Raw genomic sequence first — 21,503 nt, 5'->3', positions numbered from 1 at the left:
TGTTGAAACATTGCTACAGGGACTTGCTTCCATTCAGCCACAAGAGCATTAGTGAGGTCGGGCACTGATGTTGGGTGATTAGGCCTGGCTCCAAGTCAGCATTCCAATTCATCCCAAAGGTGTTCGATGCTGTGCAGGTCAGGGCTCTGTGCAGGCCAGTCAAGTTCTTCCACACCGATCTTGACAAACCATTTCTGTATGGACCTCACCTTGTGCAATGGGGCATTGTAATGCTGAAACAGGAAAGGGCCATCCCCAAACTGTTGCCACGAAGTTGGAAGCACAGAATTGTCTAGAATGTCATTGTATGCTGTAGCGTTAAGATTTCCCTTCACTGGAACTAAGGAGGCTAGCCTGAACCATGAAAAACAGCCTCAGACCATTATTCCTCCTTCACCAAACTTTACAGTTGGCACTATGCATTCTGGCAGGTAGTGTTCTCCTGGCATCCGCCAAACCCAGATTCGCCCGTCGGACTGCCAGATGGTGAAACGTGATTCTATTCTTCAGAGTCCAATGGCTGCAAGCTTTACACCACTTCAGTCAACACTTGGCAACTAACGCTTGGCATTACGCATGGTGATCTTAGGCTTTTGTGCAGCTGCTCGGCCATGGAGAGCCATTTCATGAAGATCCCGACTAACAGTTATTGTGCTGACGTTGCTTCAAGAGGCAGTTTGGAACTTGGTAGTGAGTGTTGCAACCGAGGACAGACGATTTTTAGGTGCTGCGCGCTTCAGCACTTAGCAGTCTCATTCTGTGAGCTTGTGTTGCCTACCACTTCGCGTCTGAGTCGTTGTTGCTACAAGACATTTTCACTTCACAATAACAGCACTTACAGTTGACCGGGGCAGCTCTAGAAGGGCAAAAATGTTATGAACTGTTGTTGGAAAGGTGGCATCCTATGACAGTGCCACGTTGAAGGTCACTGAGCTCTTCAGTAAGGCCATTCTACTGCCAATATTTGTCTATGGAGATTACATGGCTATGTGCTAGATTTTATACACCTGTCAGCAACGGGTGTTGCTGAAATAGCCAAATCCACTCATTTGAAGGGTTGTCCACATACTTTTGTATATATAGTGTAGGTTAGACACCAGTCTGTCCCATTGGTGCTGTGACCTGGATAGGTATCTGTGAGGAGTTGAAATGGGTGGTGGGGTGTAACGAAGGTGGTTCTGTAAACTATTCTTGCTGTGTGTTTAGAAACCTTTTTTGATACCTAAAGAGATTAATTTGGTAGTAACTGTAAGGCCAGTAACTGTAAGGTAGCCGTTTTGGGCTGACAGGCAAAATCTGGCAGGTGTGAGCCAGACAGTTGCTGGTGTCATTGACTAAGTTCAAACTTGGGTCACTTGTTACCTTGCCGAACTATCGGCAAGGTAACTATAGGGGGGGGGGGACAAACAACCAGAGGTTTGCTGGTTTGAATCCCAAGTCCAATTGGAAAAATCTAGTCTTTGTGAACCGGCAAATGGAGGGTTTCTGGTGTCTAATCCTAGATGCCATATCCTGTCATTGTGCCCTTGAGAAAGGCACAACCACAAAACGGCTCTAAAGTGTAAGATTTTTGTATCTTGGGGGGGGCTAACACAAGTCTTCAGGTCTCACACGAGGTTACTCCAAACTACAGATGTAGGATATTAATTACACCAGTTTCTCACAGCAGGAAAATAATCCTGCAGCAACAGGAAATGTGAACTATTGTGTGAATTCTAATTAATATACATTTTTGTAGAAAAATCAAGTAAAAAAAAAAGGTGATCAAATTAAGATCCTATATCTGTACCAAACCACCTCTGTTACACTTCCAGGCACAGACTAGATTCTAATCCGGGTCTCTCTAACTCGGTCTACCACAAGGTCTCAAGCAAGGTACTCATCCTGATATATGGGTACTGTGATAGCAAAAAGGCATATTCCAGTTGAACAATGCCCAGGATTCAATTTGAGTCTTGGAAGAGCTGCGTTGTAGCACGGTTGACATTAAAGGTTTGAGCGGACATCTGCAGTGTTTACTGAATCTTCGTGACAAGAGTCAAATTGCCTTTAAATGGTGGATAGCCTGAATCACAGCCTAAATTGAACCAGGGGTGGCAGGTAGCCTAGTGGTTAGAGCATTGGACTAGTAACCAAAAGGTTGCAATATCAAATCCCCAAGCTGACACGGTAAAAATCTGTCATTCTGCCCCTGAACAAGGCAGTTTAACCTACTGTTCCTAGGCTGTCATTGAAAATAAGATTTTTTTATGAACTGACTTGCCTATGTGTGTGTGTGTGTGTGTGTGTGTGTGTGTGTGTGTGTGTGTGTGTGTGTGTGTGTGTGTGTGTGTGTGTGTGTGTGTGTGAGTGTGTGTGTGTGTGTGTGTGTGTGTACATTTCAATGTGTGCTTGTGATTGCCTCGACATTGTGCACAAATATCCCTAGTATAATGTGCATGAGTTTGTTTGTGTTGTAATTGGCAGTGGGTGGTGATATGTGCATCAAACTGAGGAAAGTACAAGGCGACATAAAAGCATTTATTTGGTATGCTATTACTTGATTGAAGTTATTCAACTATTCATCGGAAAAGATGCTCCTCACTGATTAATGTGATAACCACCTGTTAATGTACTGACGTATTACGTTTAGCAGGAAAAGTTCTCACGTTAAAGGTCATCATTTTATTATGTCAATAGGCAAGTTACCTTAACCGTTTCATCCCATAACAAATCTAAAAGGTATTACCAATAGAACAGTTATTACATTAACTCTGTTCGTACATTACCCGTTGTTACACCCCCCCCGAGTCTACCATAGTTTACATGAAGAGCAATACAAAGTCTGATCTAGTCTGCTGTCTAACATACCATTGCAAGCCTGGCAAGAGGCTGCTATGAGCCTGTCTACTTGGAATCACTTTTCCCTATCCGTGGGAGTGTGCTGAACTATCCAATAACTATGCAATCCTTTGTCATTTCCAGAGATATCCCTTGCAGGGATTGTGTTTTACTGTTTGTGATGCTGTGCAGCTGAAAGTATTGAGAAATGTCCCCACAGGCATCGATGAAAATCATCATGCATTTATTGTTTGCAGGAATCATCTTTTTGAGGAGCACACAGATGCTCAGGCAGGCTTCTAGATGAATTGTGATATTAGTTTGTTGAGTTGTGGAATAGAACTGGGGGAACAGTATAGACCAACACTAGGCCCACATTTCAGGTTTCATGTCCCTGTGCAAAACATCTCAAATAACATGTTTAATGTTTTTCTTCCGTTTCAAATGTAAGTCTTATGTCACTCATAATAATACGTTGTTCCCATATTGCTCTGCTGTTGCATAAACAAATGCCTGTTGGTATTTTGATGTCCCTAACCACAAGTGAGACACGTGCAGCAACATGGGGGTGTTACAGCACTCATTGAGTGCCACTGTAAAATGTTGAGTGAGTGAACTGAATGTATTGGGATGAAAACTAAAAGCTGTCTGTAAGCATCATGATCATGCATAATTACACGCAAACTCCCCTGAGGAAGAATCTTACATTATAAATGAAAACATTTCCAGCCAAAGCTCTCTTGTACAAACAGTATGTGGGCTGATCCAGAACAAAACGTGCCTGAGTAACATGCCTCATGTTCTACCGCCAGCTTCCCTCCATGCCTACACCTTGGTCCTGAACCACAACATGGGTTTACATGTTTAAGATCTACTTAAACTCTTGTAAGAATGTATGTTCTCTCTAGTAAAAGGAAGTTGCCGTTTTAGAATCATACTGTAGGTTAGGCTATTCTTTGTTCCTTGATTTGGACATTTGCGTTGGTAATAACGTAATTATAAGTATATTATTCAATTCAAAAGGCTGGTGTCTTGTATCTGGTTTAAATATCCTCCTTTGTAAAGGAATATATATTTAGAACTATAACTATGCCCATCCTTGCATGTTCCTTAATTGCCCTGTATATTGTATTAGTCATGGCAATATACGGGTTCCATCCCGGGCTGTATCACAACTGGCTGGGATGGGAAGTCCCATAGGGCAGCGCACAATTATTTTTGATTTAACTAGGCAAGTCAGTTAAGAACACATTCGTATTTTCAATGACAGCCTAGGAACAGTGGGTTAACAGCCTTGTTCAGGGACAGAACGATAGATTTTTACCTCCTCAGTTGGGGATTCGACCTTACAACCTTTCCGTTACAAGTCCAACGCCCTAACCACTACCGTGTCGTCCGGGTTAAGGGAGGGTTTGACCGGAGTAGGCCGTCATTGTAAATAAGAATTTGTTCTTAACTGACTTGCCTAGTGAAGTAAAGGTAAAATAAAATATCAAAAATACAACTGCTCATATTGACAGAGGCTGCTTGGACAGATTAGGGTCGCGCGCTGCGCGCACTCGAAATAGGAATTCACAAACCTCAACTGCGGATATTTTTTTTGAGTATGTGCCTACTGCCCGGGGCGCCAACGCAATCTGCACGGCGTAATGTTGTGAATGAGGGATAGAATGACGTCAGTGGCCCAATGTCAACAATGTAGCCATTCAGAGTAGGCGTTCCATTCGAGTGTAATAAACAGCGGAGACGGAGCAGCACGCTGCACAGGATCATCACACACACTGACATTTGCTGAAGAAGAACAACAACACTTTTTATAACCACAAAACTTAATTTAAAAAAAGAAAGAAATAAACGAATCGTGTAAAGTAAAGGTATTCTCCCTGCAGTCGGGGGCTTTAGGAAACTGCAAGGAAGTCACCATGTGATAAAAATTATTTGGTAAACGGACAAAAAGGTTGGATTACAAGAAAACAAGCGAAAGTTAAAAGGTGAGCTGCATGCATATTTCAACCTTTTTACTGAAATGTGTTATCGAATGTCTTAATGATTTAATTATTGTGCAAGTGCTCGAATAGACTATGTATAGTATGTTTATAACGGCGAATGGAGTTCCAAACTTATACGGTGAGAGGACTGTTCATGTTTGGAGTTCGAAGATATGAAAACCTCTCCAAAATAATACATGCGTAAATCTCCAACACTTGGCGGCATGCATCTGATCATTTTTGTCTGGTTGTAGCTATTAGCCTAGTTTTGATTGTGAACACTCGTTTAAAGAGTGAAACATAAGGCTATACCACATCCTGTTATGATCTGAGTCAGTCCGATTTGAGCTCCCTCCGATTTGAGAGTAGTGAATGCATTGCTATCCTGGAGGAGGAGGAGGAGGAGGAGGCACGTCTGGGTTAGGCATGACTCTTGTTTTCGCTGAGAGAAAAGAAGCTGTCACTTGCAAAGACCTTAACCGTTTAATGGGCCATGGCAAAGGCAAATACCCTCAGTCCGAATTCCCGCCCTCATTCACTGCAGAAATGAACTCGGAGTGATTCAAATGTGCAATGCAATTAAACTTACGAGTATAGCTTACACATTAACGATTAGGCTACTCTAACTGACAAATTCCATTGACGATAATAATGATTATGATTAGTATCATTATTGTTAGGCTAGTATTATATTATTTAGTAATGATATTATATTCTTTAAAGCTACTCAATGTGCTTCTGCGACGAATCGGATGTTAAAAAATAATTTACTCGCATACATTTTACAGTGTAACTTGTTGCTTTTGAGTAACAAAAAGCAATTTGGCAATAGTTGGCTGAACTGCACTCATGTAAAACTAGTATCCATTATACTACAATCACCCCATTAATCCACAGAAAATCAGAGAAATATTTGCTGTGTAAGGACTGCGAGCTTTATTTGGTTCAGCAGCCAATGCAATCGGCTCAATAGCCCGAGGGTGCCATTTAAAGAGCCAGAACATATATTTCAGTGAAACCGGGAGAATGTGATCCCCCCCCTCTCCATATTTGCATTATAGTCCTAACTCAAGTTTGATTGGGGTTACATGTGTTTACAATAGTTCATATCCTCAGTTTGGTCTCATAGCAGCCCAGCATTTCCTACAGCAATGTGGTTTGAGAAACGATATACTGTATAGCCTACCTGCCACAAAAGCTTCGCCTTTACCCACGGACGGTCCTCGTGCTTTGTCATCGCTCACTTTGCATTGGCAACAACGTGGAGGGCATTATTGCCGTTGTACATATTTAGCCTATTTCCCATAATTTCATTATTTCTATTCAATGTTTTTATTGACGTTTTAATTGACGATGGGATAATTGGTGCAGTGACTTAACGGCTTTGTTTGTCCTCATCTTGAAATCACCGACGGACAGCGGCTCTGATCCGTTCATTAGGCTACTATAGTTTACACACCATCTCTCTCGCATGCTGTGCAAAGGCGACCACGTTTGCTGCGCTCGGCTGTAATAAGAACGTGTCATGTGTGTTCTCTCCGCGAAGCACATTTAGGCTATCTGGGATTGCGATGCGTTGGCTATTTCCAAAGAATGACACCATAGCCTTACAAAACAACTAAATCTTCATCTCTAACATCAGCCATGTGTTGTCAAATGAGAATATGTCTGGAAAAATAAGCGCTGCGTTGCAAATGAACGATGTTGACATTTTAATGCGGTGTTACCGCAGTTTGTAGCCTATAGCAGTGTGACATGCACCTAGACTAGAGGATCAAGACATTCCTTTGTCTACTAGTGCATTTCAACCTTACTGCTCATGGCACAACAGTGGCTGATTGTGCCATGAATATGAGGGTTGAAAATATGTTTTCAGTGATCATTCATGATTTGGACTGATGTATGTCATTTTGAAAACGAATTTCCCGTTAAATTGAGCCTCAACGCTTGAGAAGGCTATAACACCATTATAACTCATAGGCCTAGGTATAGGCTATCTAATTGGATTACATTTCCTCTGTTCTTGAACCAAGAAACACAACAGTAGAAAATATACACTTTTAAACTATGCTTTTATCCCATTGGTGTAATTGATGCGCATTTTATCAATCAATATGGCAATGTACGCTATGTAGCACTTGTGTAATCATGTGCTGCAGATATGATGCCATTGTTCTGCCGTCTTTATCTTCTGTACATGCGCACGCTTCCCCTATTAGTGTCAGTGTATGCTTCACTTACCCAGTGAATCTGAATCTATCATTTGAGGCATTGACAGTGAACCTTGGCTGGATACAGTATATGATGCAATATCACACCAACAACCTACATCAGACATTATATAGCCTATTTTTTTTGTTTTTGTGCTTTGATGAATTTGTTTTGGTTGGAACATTTCTTTCCTTTCTACGTTTTTTGTTGTTGTTGCATTATTGTAACTGTTTTCAACAGCATCATTTTACAGTCAAAGTAATTATGAGAGTCAGTTACTTCTATTACCTAGAAGACGAAGAAGAAAAAAGCGCATACCTTATATTCCAATATTATCATAAAATCACAAGTTTCCCTCACAACTCACCGTTTATCACATAATGACAGACATGATGACTGGTCAATGTCCCTCTCATGTGGGGATAGACTATTAGGGAAGTTGTCTGAATTTGACTGTCCCCGTCTCAAATGGCACCCTTTTCCATACATAGTGCACTACATTTGACTTACCGTTGACGTGGTCAAATATCGTGCACTATGTAGGAAATAGGGTGCCATTTGTGACGTAAACAGATTGTTTGAGGATCCACACATAATGAGTCCCAATAGGGTTCCCTCCCAGCGCCTAACCACCGCTGAAATCCCACACTTGAACCAGATCTCTTCACCTGACACCGTTTGTCCCTCCCATGCAGACTTTCCATTCTCATTCCACGTCCTTAAACGCAGAAGTACCAGGCCTACATACTAACTCATACATACTAACTCCTCTTTGTGTTTCCTTTGCTTTGTGGTAATCAGCCTCAACTGTGTTCCAACAATAATGGTGTCTTATGTTGCCATGTTAGCAATGCCCTGTACCTTGCATGTAGAGGGACAATTTGTCTTACCGCAGACTGATGAACATCAAGGCTTTTAGAGATACTTTTGTAGCCCTTTCCAGCTTTATGCAAATCTTCTGAGATCTCTTTTGTTTGAGGCATGGTTCACATCATCATGGTTCACATCTCCAGGCAATGCTTCTTGTGAATAGCAAACTCACATTTTGTGAATGTTTTTTATAGGGCAGGGCAGCTCTAACCAACATCTCCAATCTCGTCTCATTGATTGGACTCCAGGTTAGCTGACTCCAGACTCCAATTAGCTTTTGGAGAAGTCATTAGCCTAGGGGTTCACATACATTTTCCAACCTACACTGTGAATGTTTAAATTATGTATTCAATATCATTTGTGTGTTATTAGTTTAAGCACACTATGTTTGTCCATTGTTGTGACTTAGATGAAGATCAGAGCAAATTTGATGACCAATTTATGCAGAAATCCAGGTAATTCCAAAGGCTTCACATACTTTTTCTTGCCACTGTAGATATTAGGTATATTATGCACATGAATGGAACTGTCTGTAGGAAAATAAATAGGTGTTTTTTTACAAGGGAACAATCAAAAGGCAAATTAAATGTATCTGTCTTGAGCAAGTTTTCACACATACAACTTTGTTTTCGGCATCATTAAAGGGGCAGTCTGTAGCTGCTACATACATTTTTTGACATATAAATTATGAACGCTATATAATTATAGATGTCTCATAAGTTTAGTTGAACTGTCACACCCCATCAGAACCCAAAATATAAGCTTGTTTAACTCAAATGTATGTAAACATTGTCAATGTAAACAAACCCTGTAATAGCCTCAAAACGTGCTCATAATCATTTAAAACATAGAATAAAACTATAATTTTGATATCTTGGATGGTCAGTCCTTGCATCCATAGCTCTGACTATGAATGTGATAGTGGTTACATTTTCTCCAGGCCCATCCTTCAGCTTTTTACCAAAACAAAGGCCGGGATTCCCTTTTTTAATTGTTTCAACTGCGGATTGCCACGCTAAGGGGTTGTTCTCATCCCTCCAGGCATTTTGAGTAACCCCTACCAGCAAAAACCCAACATCTCTAATCACAGTCTTGAGTACGAAAAAAAAACATGTTCCCATAGTTCACCTACGTCAGCACAAAGGCATGTTTGTTATACTGGGCTCCAGCCAGTGGGAGCCATAGATGGGACAGCACTGCTGGGAGAACTCTAAGATCATGCAACTCAGGCCAAGGGCTTTTATTTATTTCTCTCTCTCTCTCTCTCTCTTTCTCTCTCTCTCTCTCTCTCTCTCTCTCTCTCTCTCTCTCTCGCCCTCTCTCTCTCTCTTTCCTGGGTGTTTTGTTCCTCCTCCCCCACTGTCCGGGGCAGTGATGCTTACTGACATTATCATGCACCATGTGAAATCAGACTTCATTATCGTGCCAGATCCATCTCCATCTGCGGTTGCAAAAGCCCTCCATGAAACAGCCCCGTGTTGCCTGCCCCTCACTGTGTTCCCTTCCAGTTCACTGCACCTATCCGGTGTATGTGACAATAAAACATATCACAGACAGAGTGCCAAAAACACATAACACGCAAAACGCTACAGGCACGATACTGATTGCTATGTTTTGCTTGGAGTTTTTATACGGCCTGCGAGAGATTATCAAGACCCCTAAATAACCCCGGTGACTGTGTCATCAGACTGTCTGTGATCATCTGCTGTATTTTCCACCAGGATGAGAGTGACTGACTAGATCACCTCAGAGCCCCACCACGTGGCCCCAGGCCTTGATGCAGACAGTTAACTTAATGCTCATTAGGAACCCATCCCGTGATCATCCATTACTTTTTAATTGTGCAAAACGGATTTCAGGAAACTAACTTACTCACATTTGGTCTGAATTGGGCTTAAGCGAAAACAACAGAGACTAGGGACGATGATGGAACCACTAGTCACATAAAATAATAGACATCCAATGAAGTGAATCACTCAAGGAGAAGTAGTAATGAGGCCTTTCAGATCACTTTGCAGTGATATGTCTTTGTTCAGAAGTTAATTGGAAGACGCCACCATGTTTGATCACTTTCCCTAATGGGCGCTCGGCATGGCTGTGTGCTTGGAGGTGCTGTGTGCTTGGAAGTGTCCTCCTCACATTGCTGGATCCTCTGGTTTCCTTTGTGAAGCGTAGAGAGGGCTGGGGGAGAGTGAGGAGCGGGCGTGGTAAAGCCGGCACAGCTGCCATTTGGACACGGTGAGCCCCTCACAGAAAAGGCGCCAGCATAGGAGTGTTCTCGCGCTCTCTGGTGAGACAAGACTATGCCAAGGAGTGGGCTTGCAGTGCTCTCAGCCTCAAGTGTCACTGAAGAGCCTCAATGATCAGCTCTTATCTGAGGGCAAAGGCGTGAGTATCATGCCAAATGAGTCCCTTTCAGCTCCTGCTTGACAGTACAACTGTTGTTGTATTGGTGATGGGATAACAGTGTGCTTCTTAAATGGGAAGTCAATACCAACACCTGCATTTCCTGTCCAGTTCCATTGAAATCAAACCCCTTTTTCGGTTCCACTTGTAGATGTATAGCAATGGCATTCAGTGTCACTGTCAATGTCTGTTTTAATTATGTTTTCACACCATTGTTTTCTGTGCATTTGCTCATTTGTAGATCTTCTTATGGTATCACGTGCGAGTGCATGGCTACATGTCTTAAAATTGAGCATTTAAATGTAGGCTGTGCGTGTTTTCACCAGCCCTGCCACTGTGTGTGGTCCTCTCCTCTTAAGCATCAGAGGACTTGAGTGACGTACGTGATGCAAGTCATTTTTTTCTGTAGTTGACTCGGAAAATGGCGGCATAGGAACCACAACAAGAGCCTCAGCTGGGCCTATTTGTCTGACTGTGTCAGCAGCACAGTTACAGTCCAACATGCACCAGGCAGGCATTGGTTCTTTACCAGAACCACATCCAGCTAATGAACGGCCAAAGAGCAAATGCACCAGTGTGTCATGGGAGTAGTTGTATAATTTAGATGACAATCCCCTGTCTGCATTTTGTTTCATTTCCTAAGCCTTTGTTAGTGTTCCTAAGATGCCTGTTCTATATTTAGAGCAAAGCAAAACACCCAGTTCTGTTCCAGGTGTTGTCTACTCCCTTGGGGGCCTTCCTCTCATAGTGGTGATGACATGCATGTTACACACCTTATCAAATTAGGGCTGTTTTGCTGTGAATTTGAGGCAGAAGAACTGGATCTTGTCTGCAGGGTGTCTGTGTTGTGTATGGGGAACGCAATAGATCATACTCCTCCTAGTTAAATTTAGAGCCATCCCCTCCCGCCTGTCAGCATTTTCCATCTGCAGCAGCTGAGTCAAATGCGGAGGCGAACCGGAGCCCCTCTGACCGATGACCGACCGCTCACTCATCCACCCAGTCAACCTCCCATTACTAAACCAACCAACTTACACTGCCTTACTTTCAGCTCCTAGTGGAGCAGAGGGGCTCAACAGTCCGATTTACGGCATCTAGACGTTTTATTAATCACTCGCCTGCCTGTCTCTAACTTACTCAGCGCGTCCTCATTCACGACTTGTTTTACACTGCTAATGCTTTCCTCTTCAATAGTTCAAAGCATGAGTCTGCGAGGGCTACTCTTTTTTTTGTGAAGGTTACCCTCTATCTCTGTCGGACGCTAACTGATTGTGTTGTGGCCACAGCCTGACACGATGTCAGGACAAAAGAATTCTGTTCTGTTGTCTTCCTATTTAGCCTGAGGTCATATCCTTGCTGTTATCCCTGTGACAATCTCTTTTGTTCTGCTGGTGTTCAGCATTATACAGGACGTATTGTTGTGCAGAGAAATGTGCAGCACATCAATGAGGGGTGTGCCAGAAAGCTAATGTGTGGGCTTTAAGTAGAGTTAAGCTGTATCTCTGCACAGGGTCTACACAAACCTGTGAGGGAGGACATACAGTCGGAGTCACACGAGTGGCACACACGAATCACATCAACTATTGCATGTCAACATCATGCTTTGTCGTAATATACAGTGGCTTGCGAAAGTATTCACCTCCCTTGGCATTTTTCCTTTTTTGTTGCCTTACAACCTGGAATTAAAATATATTTTTTGTGGGGGTTGTATCATTTGATTTACACAACATGCCTACCACTTTGAAGATGTTAAATTTTTTTATTTATTGTGAAACAAACAAGAAATAAGACAAAAAAACTGAAAACTTGAACATGCATCGCTATTCACAGCTGCAAGTCTCTTGAGGTGTGTCTCTATAAGTTTGGCACATCTAGCCACTGGGATTTTTGCCCATTCTTCAAGGAAAAACTGCTCCAGCTCCTTCAAGTTGGATGGGTTCCGCTGGTGTACAGCAATCTATAAATCACAGATTCTCAATTGGTTTAAGGTCTGGGCTTTGACTAGGCCATTCCAAGACGTTTAAATGTTTCCCCTTAAACCACTCAAGTATTACTTTAGCAGTATGCTTAGGGTCATTGTCCTGCTGGAAGGTGAACCTCCGTCCCAGTCTCAAATCTCTGGAAGACTGAAACAGGTTTCCCTTAAGAATTTCCCTGTATTTAGCGCCATCCATCATTCCTTCAATTCTGACCAGTTTCCCAGTCCCTGCCGATGAAAAACATCCCCACAGCATTATGCTGCCACCACCATTCTTCATTGTGGAGATGATGTTCTCGGGGTGATGAGAGGTGTTAGGTTTCCGCCAGACATAGCGTTTTCCTTGATGGCCAAATAGCTCAAGTTTAGTCTCATCTAACCAGAGTACCTTCTTCCATATGTTTGGGGAGACTACCACGTGCCTTTTGGCGAACACCAAACATGTTTGCTTATTTTTTTCTTTAAGCAATGGCTTTTTTCTGGCCACTCTTCCGTAAAGCCCAGCTTTGTGGAGTATACAGCTTAATGTTGTCCTATTGACAGATACTCCAATCTCTGCTGTGGAGCTTTGCAGCTCCTTCAGGGTTATCTTTGGTCTCTTTGTTTCCTCTCTGATTATAGATAATGTTAAAAGTGCAAATCTAAAAAATATGATATTGTAAAATGTAATTTGAGTTATGCAACAGACCTGCAAATTCTCAAATGAACAGTCCACAGGCATACTGTCAATATTTCCGTAATCTTCATTTCTCCAGAGATATGGTATTAGGTGTTGAGGTATTCCTTCACTTCATTCACCTTGGCAACCCATGTCATCATCGGATTCCTCACAATCCTGCCAACAGCAATTCTTCCGTAAAAGAATTTGATATTTTTTCCATGTGTGCTCTCTCTCTCACCGAGCCTTATTAAATCACAAGGGTTTTGTCGTCGTTGTCGGTCATTTAACATAATATAGGTTGATACCTGATTGAACCCGAGTCCCAAGGTGGCTAGAGGGCCCAACATTTCCTGCCAGGATAATTTTGTTTCCCCCTTTTCCTGTTTCTCTCCTTAGTCAATGGGGGGGACAGCAGTCTTTCAAGTATTGGAGAGTGGAAGGTATTTAAAACAATCAGTGGAGTCCTGGTAAGGGGAGTGAGATCATTGTTATAGTGAGGGAGCGAGGGAGTGAGGGAGGGAGAATAGAGGGAGAGCTGGGATGATCCCGTGGCAGTCTGTTGTTGTCTGTCTGCCAGACCCAGGCCCAGGGCAAGTCAGCCGTTACTGTGAACTCTGAGGTAACCCTTGGCTTTGGCAAAGGTCACCATTCCTTCTAGACGTATTTATTAGTACTGCTTAGCATATCAGAACGGCTCGCCCGAAAAACAAAATATTCCCTGTGTGTGTGTGAGGCGATGTTAACACAGAGCTCCAACATCTGTGTCTGATGATTTACACTGTATGAATAATAATACTTTTTTTCTTTCTCGAATGAGTCCCTTTCTCCAGGGTCAAGATAAACAAGTCAGGACATAATAATGATTATCTATGAATCAGCTTCATGGAACTTCTCTCTATTTGTTTTCATGTGTAGGCTACTCCATTGATTTGCCCCTGCAATTATACAAGTATAACCATTTCATACTTAGAATCATGCAGTTACCGTCAGTTATTCTAAAACATTTTGAAATGTGTTTTATTACGGTCAAAATACAAGTTCCTAAAAATACAGAACAATATTTTCATTGAAATCATTGAAATCGAAGCAGTAGAGTGTAAAAGTAGACAAACACGTACGTAGTGTGGTTTTGGGTATGGTGCAGCTGTAGACCTAGCTAGTGTTTATGAGACTGGTGGGTGTTGGGGATCTTCATCCTGTGAGACTTGCACAGGTGGTTGGGAGGAGGGCGGAAAGAGAGGAGGTGGGCGTGGAGGAGCAGGGGCGTAGTGCCCACTTCCTGTTGAAATACTGTAAACCAGTTGGCTCACGACCAGATCAACAGGATTTGCCTTGCGGTGGCAGCTCTCTCTCCGCCTCACAATTGGCTGCCATTGGTGGAGGAGCTTTGTGTGGTGGTGTGGCTAGTTGTGCCTGTTTCTTGTGTGTGGTGTGTTTTCTCGATGAAAAAAAACAGAAGTGTAGCAAAGAAAACACATTCGGAAAAGAACATTCAACACTACCATAAAGAAAAAGAATAGCAAAGAGTATACAATTACAATTTTGCTAGTATTATTAAATATGAACATTTACCATTTTAAATGGTGCGTGTTTTAAAAGAGAGAGTGAAAGTTAGAACCATGGATAAAAGGGATGGATTTTCCATTTCGTTTTGCACACTTGTGGAATGGAAAACATTAAAGTATGGCTCAGTAAAATCCACAATGGAGTTTGACATTTTGAATGTAGCTCTTCCTGTACAGAGTATTCCTAACGTGGCTACTTGTCACTCTGTATTACCATCCTATAACATGCATTAAAAACTGGGTGGTTCGAGACCTGAATGCTGATTGGCTGACAGTCGTGGTATATCAGACCGTACACGGGTATAACAAAACATATATTTGAACTGCTCTAATTATGTTGGTAACCAGTTCATAATAGCAATAAGGCACCTCGGGGGTTTGTGATATATGGCCAATATACCACACCCCCTCGAACCGTATTGCTTAAATATGAATAGACTGAAACAAGAATTCTCAATAATGATCATTGAGAAAGTTACAGACGCACAAATATCATACCCCCAAGACATGCTAACCTTTCACCATTACAATAACATGGGAGGTTATCATTTTTGGGGGTGGTATTATATTTGTGTGTCTCACTCATCACTATTCGGCAGGGGCGGCAGGTGGTTAGAGTGTTGGGCCAGTAACCAAAAGGTTGCTAGATTGAATCCCAAGCTGACAAGTTCCAAATCTGTTGTTCTGCCCCTGAACAAGGCAGTTAACCCACTGTTCCTAGGCTGTCATTGTAAATAAGAATTTGTTCTTAACTGACTTGCCTGGTTAAATAAAAAATAAAATTCACAATTCATTCAGGATTTTCCATAATCATGGTAGCATCCACATTCATGGAGAAGTGTTTAGAAACATATTCTATTCTTATTTACAATAAAAGTACTCCAATATTACACAATGCATCATTTACCATTCATTTTTATTGGGCATAAAGTAATCTGAAACACAACCAAAATAAACAGCAAATGCATCCAACAAGTTTGTAGAGTAAATTGCGTGCTATGAATACGGGACTAAATACTTAACTTTGACCTTCTTTAATATACATATACGTAAGTGAATTTGTCCCAATATTTTTGGTCCCATACAGAAAGTACTGTAATTTCTAAATGGTTAACCCGATATGGATGAAAATACCCTCAAATTAAAGCTGAGCATCTGCACTTTAACCTCATATTGTATCATTTCATATCCAAAGTGCTGGCGTACAGAGCCAAAACAACAACAAATGTGTCACTGTCCCAATACTTTTGGAGTTCACTGTAGATGCCTATTTGACCTAAATATACTGAACAAAAATATAAATGCAACATGCAACAATTTCAAAGATTTTACATAATTACAGTTCATATTAGGAAATCAGGCATTTTAAATAATTTCATTAGGCCCTAATCTATGGATTTCACATCACTGGGCAGGGGCCCACCCACTTGGGAGCCAGGCCCACCCACTGTTGGAGGTTGCTTATGGTAGAGAAAATGAATATAAAAAAAACAGCTCTAGTGGACACCTCTGCAGTCAGCATGCCAATTGCACACTCCCTCAAAACTTGAGACATCTGTGGCATTGTGATATGTGACAAAACTGCACATTTTAGAGTGGCCTTTTATTGTCCCGGGCACAAGGTGCACCTGTGTAAGGATCATTTCCACTAACGGCAAATGATTGCATCTTGTTATTATATTTAGCTACCTGTTTTATTTGTTATGAATAAGAGTGTCATCATACATTCCCCATTTGTACAAGGCTACGGGGCTACTTTTGCCTTCTTGCAGTGCAATACTTCAATCACTACAAACTGTGCGTACGCATGGTCTAAAGTTTGCGGGAGGTTAAGCACATTCTCACGTCAAGTTTGTTTTTTATAAACACTTACTTCTATGTGAAAAACTGGCACCCGCATGTTTTGTGGCATGTTTTGTGCGTTCGCAACATTTATACATGAGGTCCCAGGCGTTTACATTTGTTAGATGACATAACAATAGAGTTCTTTGGCCACGCACCACAGTGTTGTGTTTGACGTCGAAATAAGAACGCATGAGCATAAAAGAACCCCATACCTACTCTAAAATATGGTGGTGGATCTTTGATGTATGTATGTTTTTAGATAAAATAGGATGTTGAAGGATGTTGCTTGGAAAACCACCCCCATTGTTACAAATGTGATGTTCCCTTTTGAGTCTCTTTTAGTCCACACAATTAATAAATGTTCATGTATTTATCTACATACACTACTGTTCAAAAGTTTGGGGTCACTTAGAAATGTCCTTGTTTTTGAAAGAAAAGCTACATTTTTGTCCATTGAAATAACATCAAATTGATCCGAAATGCAGTGTAGACGTTGTTACTGTTGTAAATGAAAATTGTAGCTGGAAACGGCTGATTTTTAATGGAATATCTACACAGGCGTACAGAGGCCCATTATCAGCAACCAGGACAAGTACATTAGTGTCTAGTTTGAGAAACAGACGCCTCACAAGTCCTCAACTGGCAGCTTCATTAAATAGTACCCGCAAAAACACCAGTCTCAACATCAACAGTGAAGAGGCGACTCTGGGATGCTGGCTTTTTAGGCAGAGTTGCAAAGAAAAAGCCATATCTCAGACTGGCCAATGAAAAGAAAAGATTAAGATGGGCAAAAGAACACAGACACTGGACAGAGGAACTCTGCATCCCGGAGTCGCCTCTTCACTGTTGACGTTGAGACTGGTGTTTTGCAGGTACTATTTAATGAAGCTGCCAGTTGAGGACTTGTGAGGTGTCTGTTTCTCAAACTAGACACTAATGTACTTGTCCTCTTGCTCAGTTGTGCAACTCACACTCCTCTTTCTATTCTGGTTAGAGCCAGTCTGCGCTGTTCTGTGAAGAGAGTAGTACACAGCGTTGTACAAGATCTTCAGCAGATCTTCAGCTTCTTGGCAGTTTCTCACATGGAATAGCCTTCATTTCTCAGAACAAGAATAGACTGACGAGTTTCAGAAGAAAGTTCTTTGTTTCTGGCCATTTTGAGCCTGTAATCAAACCCACAAATGCTGATGCTTCAGATACTCACCTAGTCTAAAGAAGGCCAGTTTTATTGCTTCTTTAATCAGAACAACAGTTTTCAGCTGTACTAACATACTTGCAAAAGGGTTTTCTAATAATCAATTAGCCTTTTATAATGATAAACTTGGATTAGCTAATACAATGTGCTATTGGAACGCTGGAGTGGTTGCTGATAATGGGCCTCTGTATGCCTATCTAGATATTCCATGGCAAAAATCTGCCGTTTCCAGCTAGTCATTTATAACATTAACAATGTCTACACTGTATTTCTGATCAATTTGAAGTTATTTTTTAAAATGTTTCTTTCAAAGACAAGGACATTTCTAAGCGACTCCAAACTTTTGAACGGTAGTATACATGTCTCTAGAACTTGTATGTTTTTGACCTGCACCTTGTATTTACCCAATCATGCTTTACAAAATCCAATATATCATTTTGAGGCGTTTACACATTTCTAATACACCTACAACTGAAGTATGAGTTTTTATCTAGAGAGATGTTTCAAAAACCATAGTATTGTATTTCTTCTCTATGGTTTGACAGACAGGCAGTCACAGCATTAAACCCACATATTGCATTTAATGTCTAAAATAATTATCCAAACCCAAAATCAAAATCCGTGATAATTTTTTTTAAATGATCGAACCGAAACCGAACCGACTTCAAAATGCACTAATTGCTCAGCACTACTTTGAACACAACGGAGGATAGTTTTAGATGAATTAACTTGATAATTCTGTTGTATAATCAATTCTCAGTTGTATCTATGGCCACGTCAATGGCATTTGCTCTTTTCTCCCACTCGTTCTCCAGACAATAGCTCCTCTCGCCGTGTTTTTTCCATCACCGACAGAGAGAATCTGGATCGATTAGCGCCGCCTGCACGAAAGGCTTTAAGATGGATAAGGTTCAGATGGATTACTGTTGCGCCGCATCTCTTTCCTCTTACTCTCAGAGGCTGTTTTTGGAGGGGAGGAAGCAAATTAGTCCTAATCAGAATTAGCATCCACTTTTAGGTTAGCTTAGCGTTCTCTTACCTTATTCATAATTGACATTGTGTCATCTGTTTGAACAGGGTAATGAGTAGCCATGAAGCATTGTAAAGTCAGTGTGATTCATCAATAGATTGCTATCAATCCAGTGGACTGAGCCCCAGTAAACTGCGCCATACTACTATACGTTTGCAGCTCTTTAAGCACCTTTCTTGGTTCAGTGGCTTGATTATCATGCACAGTCCAATTTATAGAGTAGTATTGCGGTTTACAAGCTTCTTCAATTTGATTTGCCGCCTCTTTGGTGGACATCAAAGTTAGAACTGTTAGCAGATCAGATCTTTTGTTGTTATGATGTGATGATGGTGCAGATTTTATCAGGTTTTTGTTTGAAGGGTAAATTGTGGCATAACATAAACTACGTAGGCACATCTGTGCTTCGTGACCTTTATGTGCGCTTGTGTTTGGAATGTTTTATTTCAGTTGTGATAAGATAGTTAGATTGACATCACACATATTTGGTTGTGAGTCTTTGTCATTGGTCTGGGCCATAAGCCAATGGGAAGTGCTACTGCGAGGAGTTGTGTGTGTCTGTGTGTCTGTGTGTCTGTGTGTGTGTGAGAGTGATACATGAAGCCCACACTACAGACCCCTGAGCTGCCAATCAAATGACTGGCATAACACCTTTACATAGCAGTGCGGCTGGTGTTATAGAGTCACTGCTGCTGGTGAATGACTTGTTACTGATTACTAACACCATGGACGACAAACCTGTAAGTAACCGATGTTCTCAAAGTAACATTTATGTTGTCAAGGAAGCTGTTTTCATGTTATACAGCAAAGTATTTTGTGGTCACAAATGCTACTTTTTATTGCTACTTTGACAAGAACGTCTATCGACTATTTACCACTTATCTAGTATTATGTTTATAAAGTCATATTCATCAGCACACGTTACTTGCTAGAAATATGTTTCTTTGGGTTGACTTTTCCCCCCATGTTTTTGAACTGCGTAGCAAGAAAGATGTCCTCAGTTGCTTAGCTTATGGACCATATCAGAAGAAACAGAAGAAAATAGACAGGTCTATCTCAACCTAATTCACGGAGCCCTGGTTTACGGCAAAGCTGGGAGGAGAGACGTTGAGCCACAAAACTCTTTAAGAAATCCTTGGAGTCGGATGATTGTAGTCTCTAGGAATTATACCCCAAGTTGAACTGTGTGGTCAACTGTTAGTTGACAGAGTTCTCTGCAACACATTTTCAGCCAGACTAAATATATTTAAGCGATTCAATTTATTTATTTCAAAAATTGCTACGGAAATAAAGCTTCCTTTTGTGACTTCCTCTGCAGGTGCTAGAATTTTGGCCGTAGCCAAATTTATGTAGAAACATTTAACAGAAACAACAATTAATTCATATACTTTTCCCAATTCACTCTTTTTAAATATTTCAATTCCGATATAAGATCCCATTTGAATGCATGTGTTGTAAAATAATGTCAAAGTGTGTACAATTAGTAGCACAATGGATCATTGTGTCTCACTGCTGTTAGTCTCATATACAAGGTTTGTAGCTTAGAGCTAATGCTAATGGTTATAGTCAGAGTACAACCCATGAGAGCACTTAGCCTCGGACCACCTGGATGGCATCTAGGCAGCTATGTAACATGGCTAAGACCTGCTCAGAGTACATGCTAGTGCCTTAGGATCAGTGGCAAGGTCTGTCTCAACCCAAATATCCTGATTCATTTTTTAAAATTCCATGATGCCTATCTTGCAAAGCAAACTTTTTGGGGGGGCTAATTGAACCGTATAGTTCAAGAGCAGATGCCTGTGAGTTAAAGGGACATGAACCAATGCTTGGATTCCTTGAATGTCTCACAATTATCCACGTGCACTACAAGCAAGCAGTCTGGCTCCCATAGTGCACCTATTCTCATCCAGCATGGGGAAGGCAGTGAAAGAGGCCATTGTTTGTGTCACTCTGAGGCATGTTGCATGTAGGTGTGACACTGAGAGAGAGATATGATGCCATTTTATACATTGGGAATATCTTTGAATCAATCAATTGTATGAGAACAAATGCGTTTTATAACAAGCTTCAATTTGAGAAGGGCAAAGTAGTTTAAATAAAGTTGTATTCATTCCAAATATCATGGCATGCAAATATCACTGATAGGTAGGATAATTTAAAGTTACAATATTGTGAGATAAAATTAATGGAAACACTCAGTTCCCTCTTTAAAACCAAGAGCATAGCAAAATTAGAATTGTTATATTTCATTATTACGCAGAAGAAATGGCTCATACTATAACATGACTCAGTGCTCATTGTTTACGGGTTGGAGAATAAACTCGACCTCCGGAGTGTGATTCAGATGTCTATTGAATCTATTGAATCAAGTCTTCTGCTAAACAAATGGCTTTCAGGGATTCTCTCTCCCTCTGTCTTCCCTTTCCTTCAGAAGGCATTGATTGATGTGCAGTAAACTGCACCTATCAAGGTTTGATTTCTCACTTGGATTTTTCTGGTGTGATGTAATGTTTTCATGATCCTTTACATGGTAAGATGTCATGTATAGCAGCACTGACATAAAAAAAAACAAAGAATACCTCAATCTGAAAAGGCAGGATCCCAGGTCTTTTCAGGGTTGTCTATGCCTCACAGATAACATTAGCCCCATTTAGACATTGTGGAACACTTTGTATCAGCGAGACAAATGCATTTGTGAGAATGTTTTTGTTTTTGTTGTTCTCATTGGATGCCGAGCCTCTCAGACAGTTGGACAGTATGTTTTCAGTGGCTGTTGTTCAGCATCTTGTCTGGAGTGCACCGTTTGTTTCAGCGCTGCTGTGACATTCTCCCTCAGCTACATAGTCACCGCGCAAGAGTCACCACGCAAGATTGTAAATGCCAGAAATAAAAAAACTTCTGTATCTGTCCCAGAGAGGCCTATTTTTAACACCTACT

General features: G+C 41.2%; 1 protein-coding gene across 2 annotated transcripts in view; it reads left to right on the top strand.

The window, feature by feature from the left end:
• Positions 1-4,543: 4,543 nt before the first annotated feature.
• Positions 4,544-21,503, top strand: part of LOC112217511 (transcription regulator protein BACH2) — a 99,575-nt gene continuing 82,615 nt past the window's right edge. The window contains exon 1 of one of the 2 annotated variants that reach the window (XM_024377834.2): positions 4,544-4,811. Coding sequence is in view for 1 of the 2 variants with exons in the window: in XM_024377833.2 (XP_024233601.1) it covers positions 19,202-19,306 (105 nt within the window). In the remaining variant the exon portion in view is untranslated. Of the gene's footprint in view, positions 4,812-18,991; positions 19,307-21,503 lie in introns of those variants that run through there. The other variant, XM_024377833.2, reaches the window with a different exon arrangement.

This window comes from Oncorhynchus tshawytscha, linkage group LG18 (genome assembly GCF_018296145.1).
Source record: "Oncorhynchus tshawytscha isolate Ot180627B linkage group LG18, Otsh_v2.0, whole genome shotgun sequence".
Taxonomy (NCBI): domain Eukaryota; kingdom Metazoa; phylum Chordata; class Actinopteri; order Salmoniformes; family Salmonidae; genus Oncorhynchus; species Oncorhynchus tshawytscha.
The sequence above is the reverse complement of the archived record's forward strand: the minus strand, read 5'-3'. Positions and strand labels throughout refer to the sequence as shown.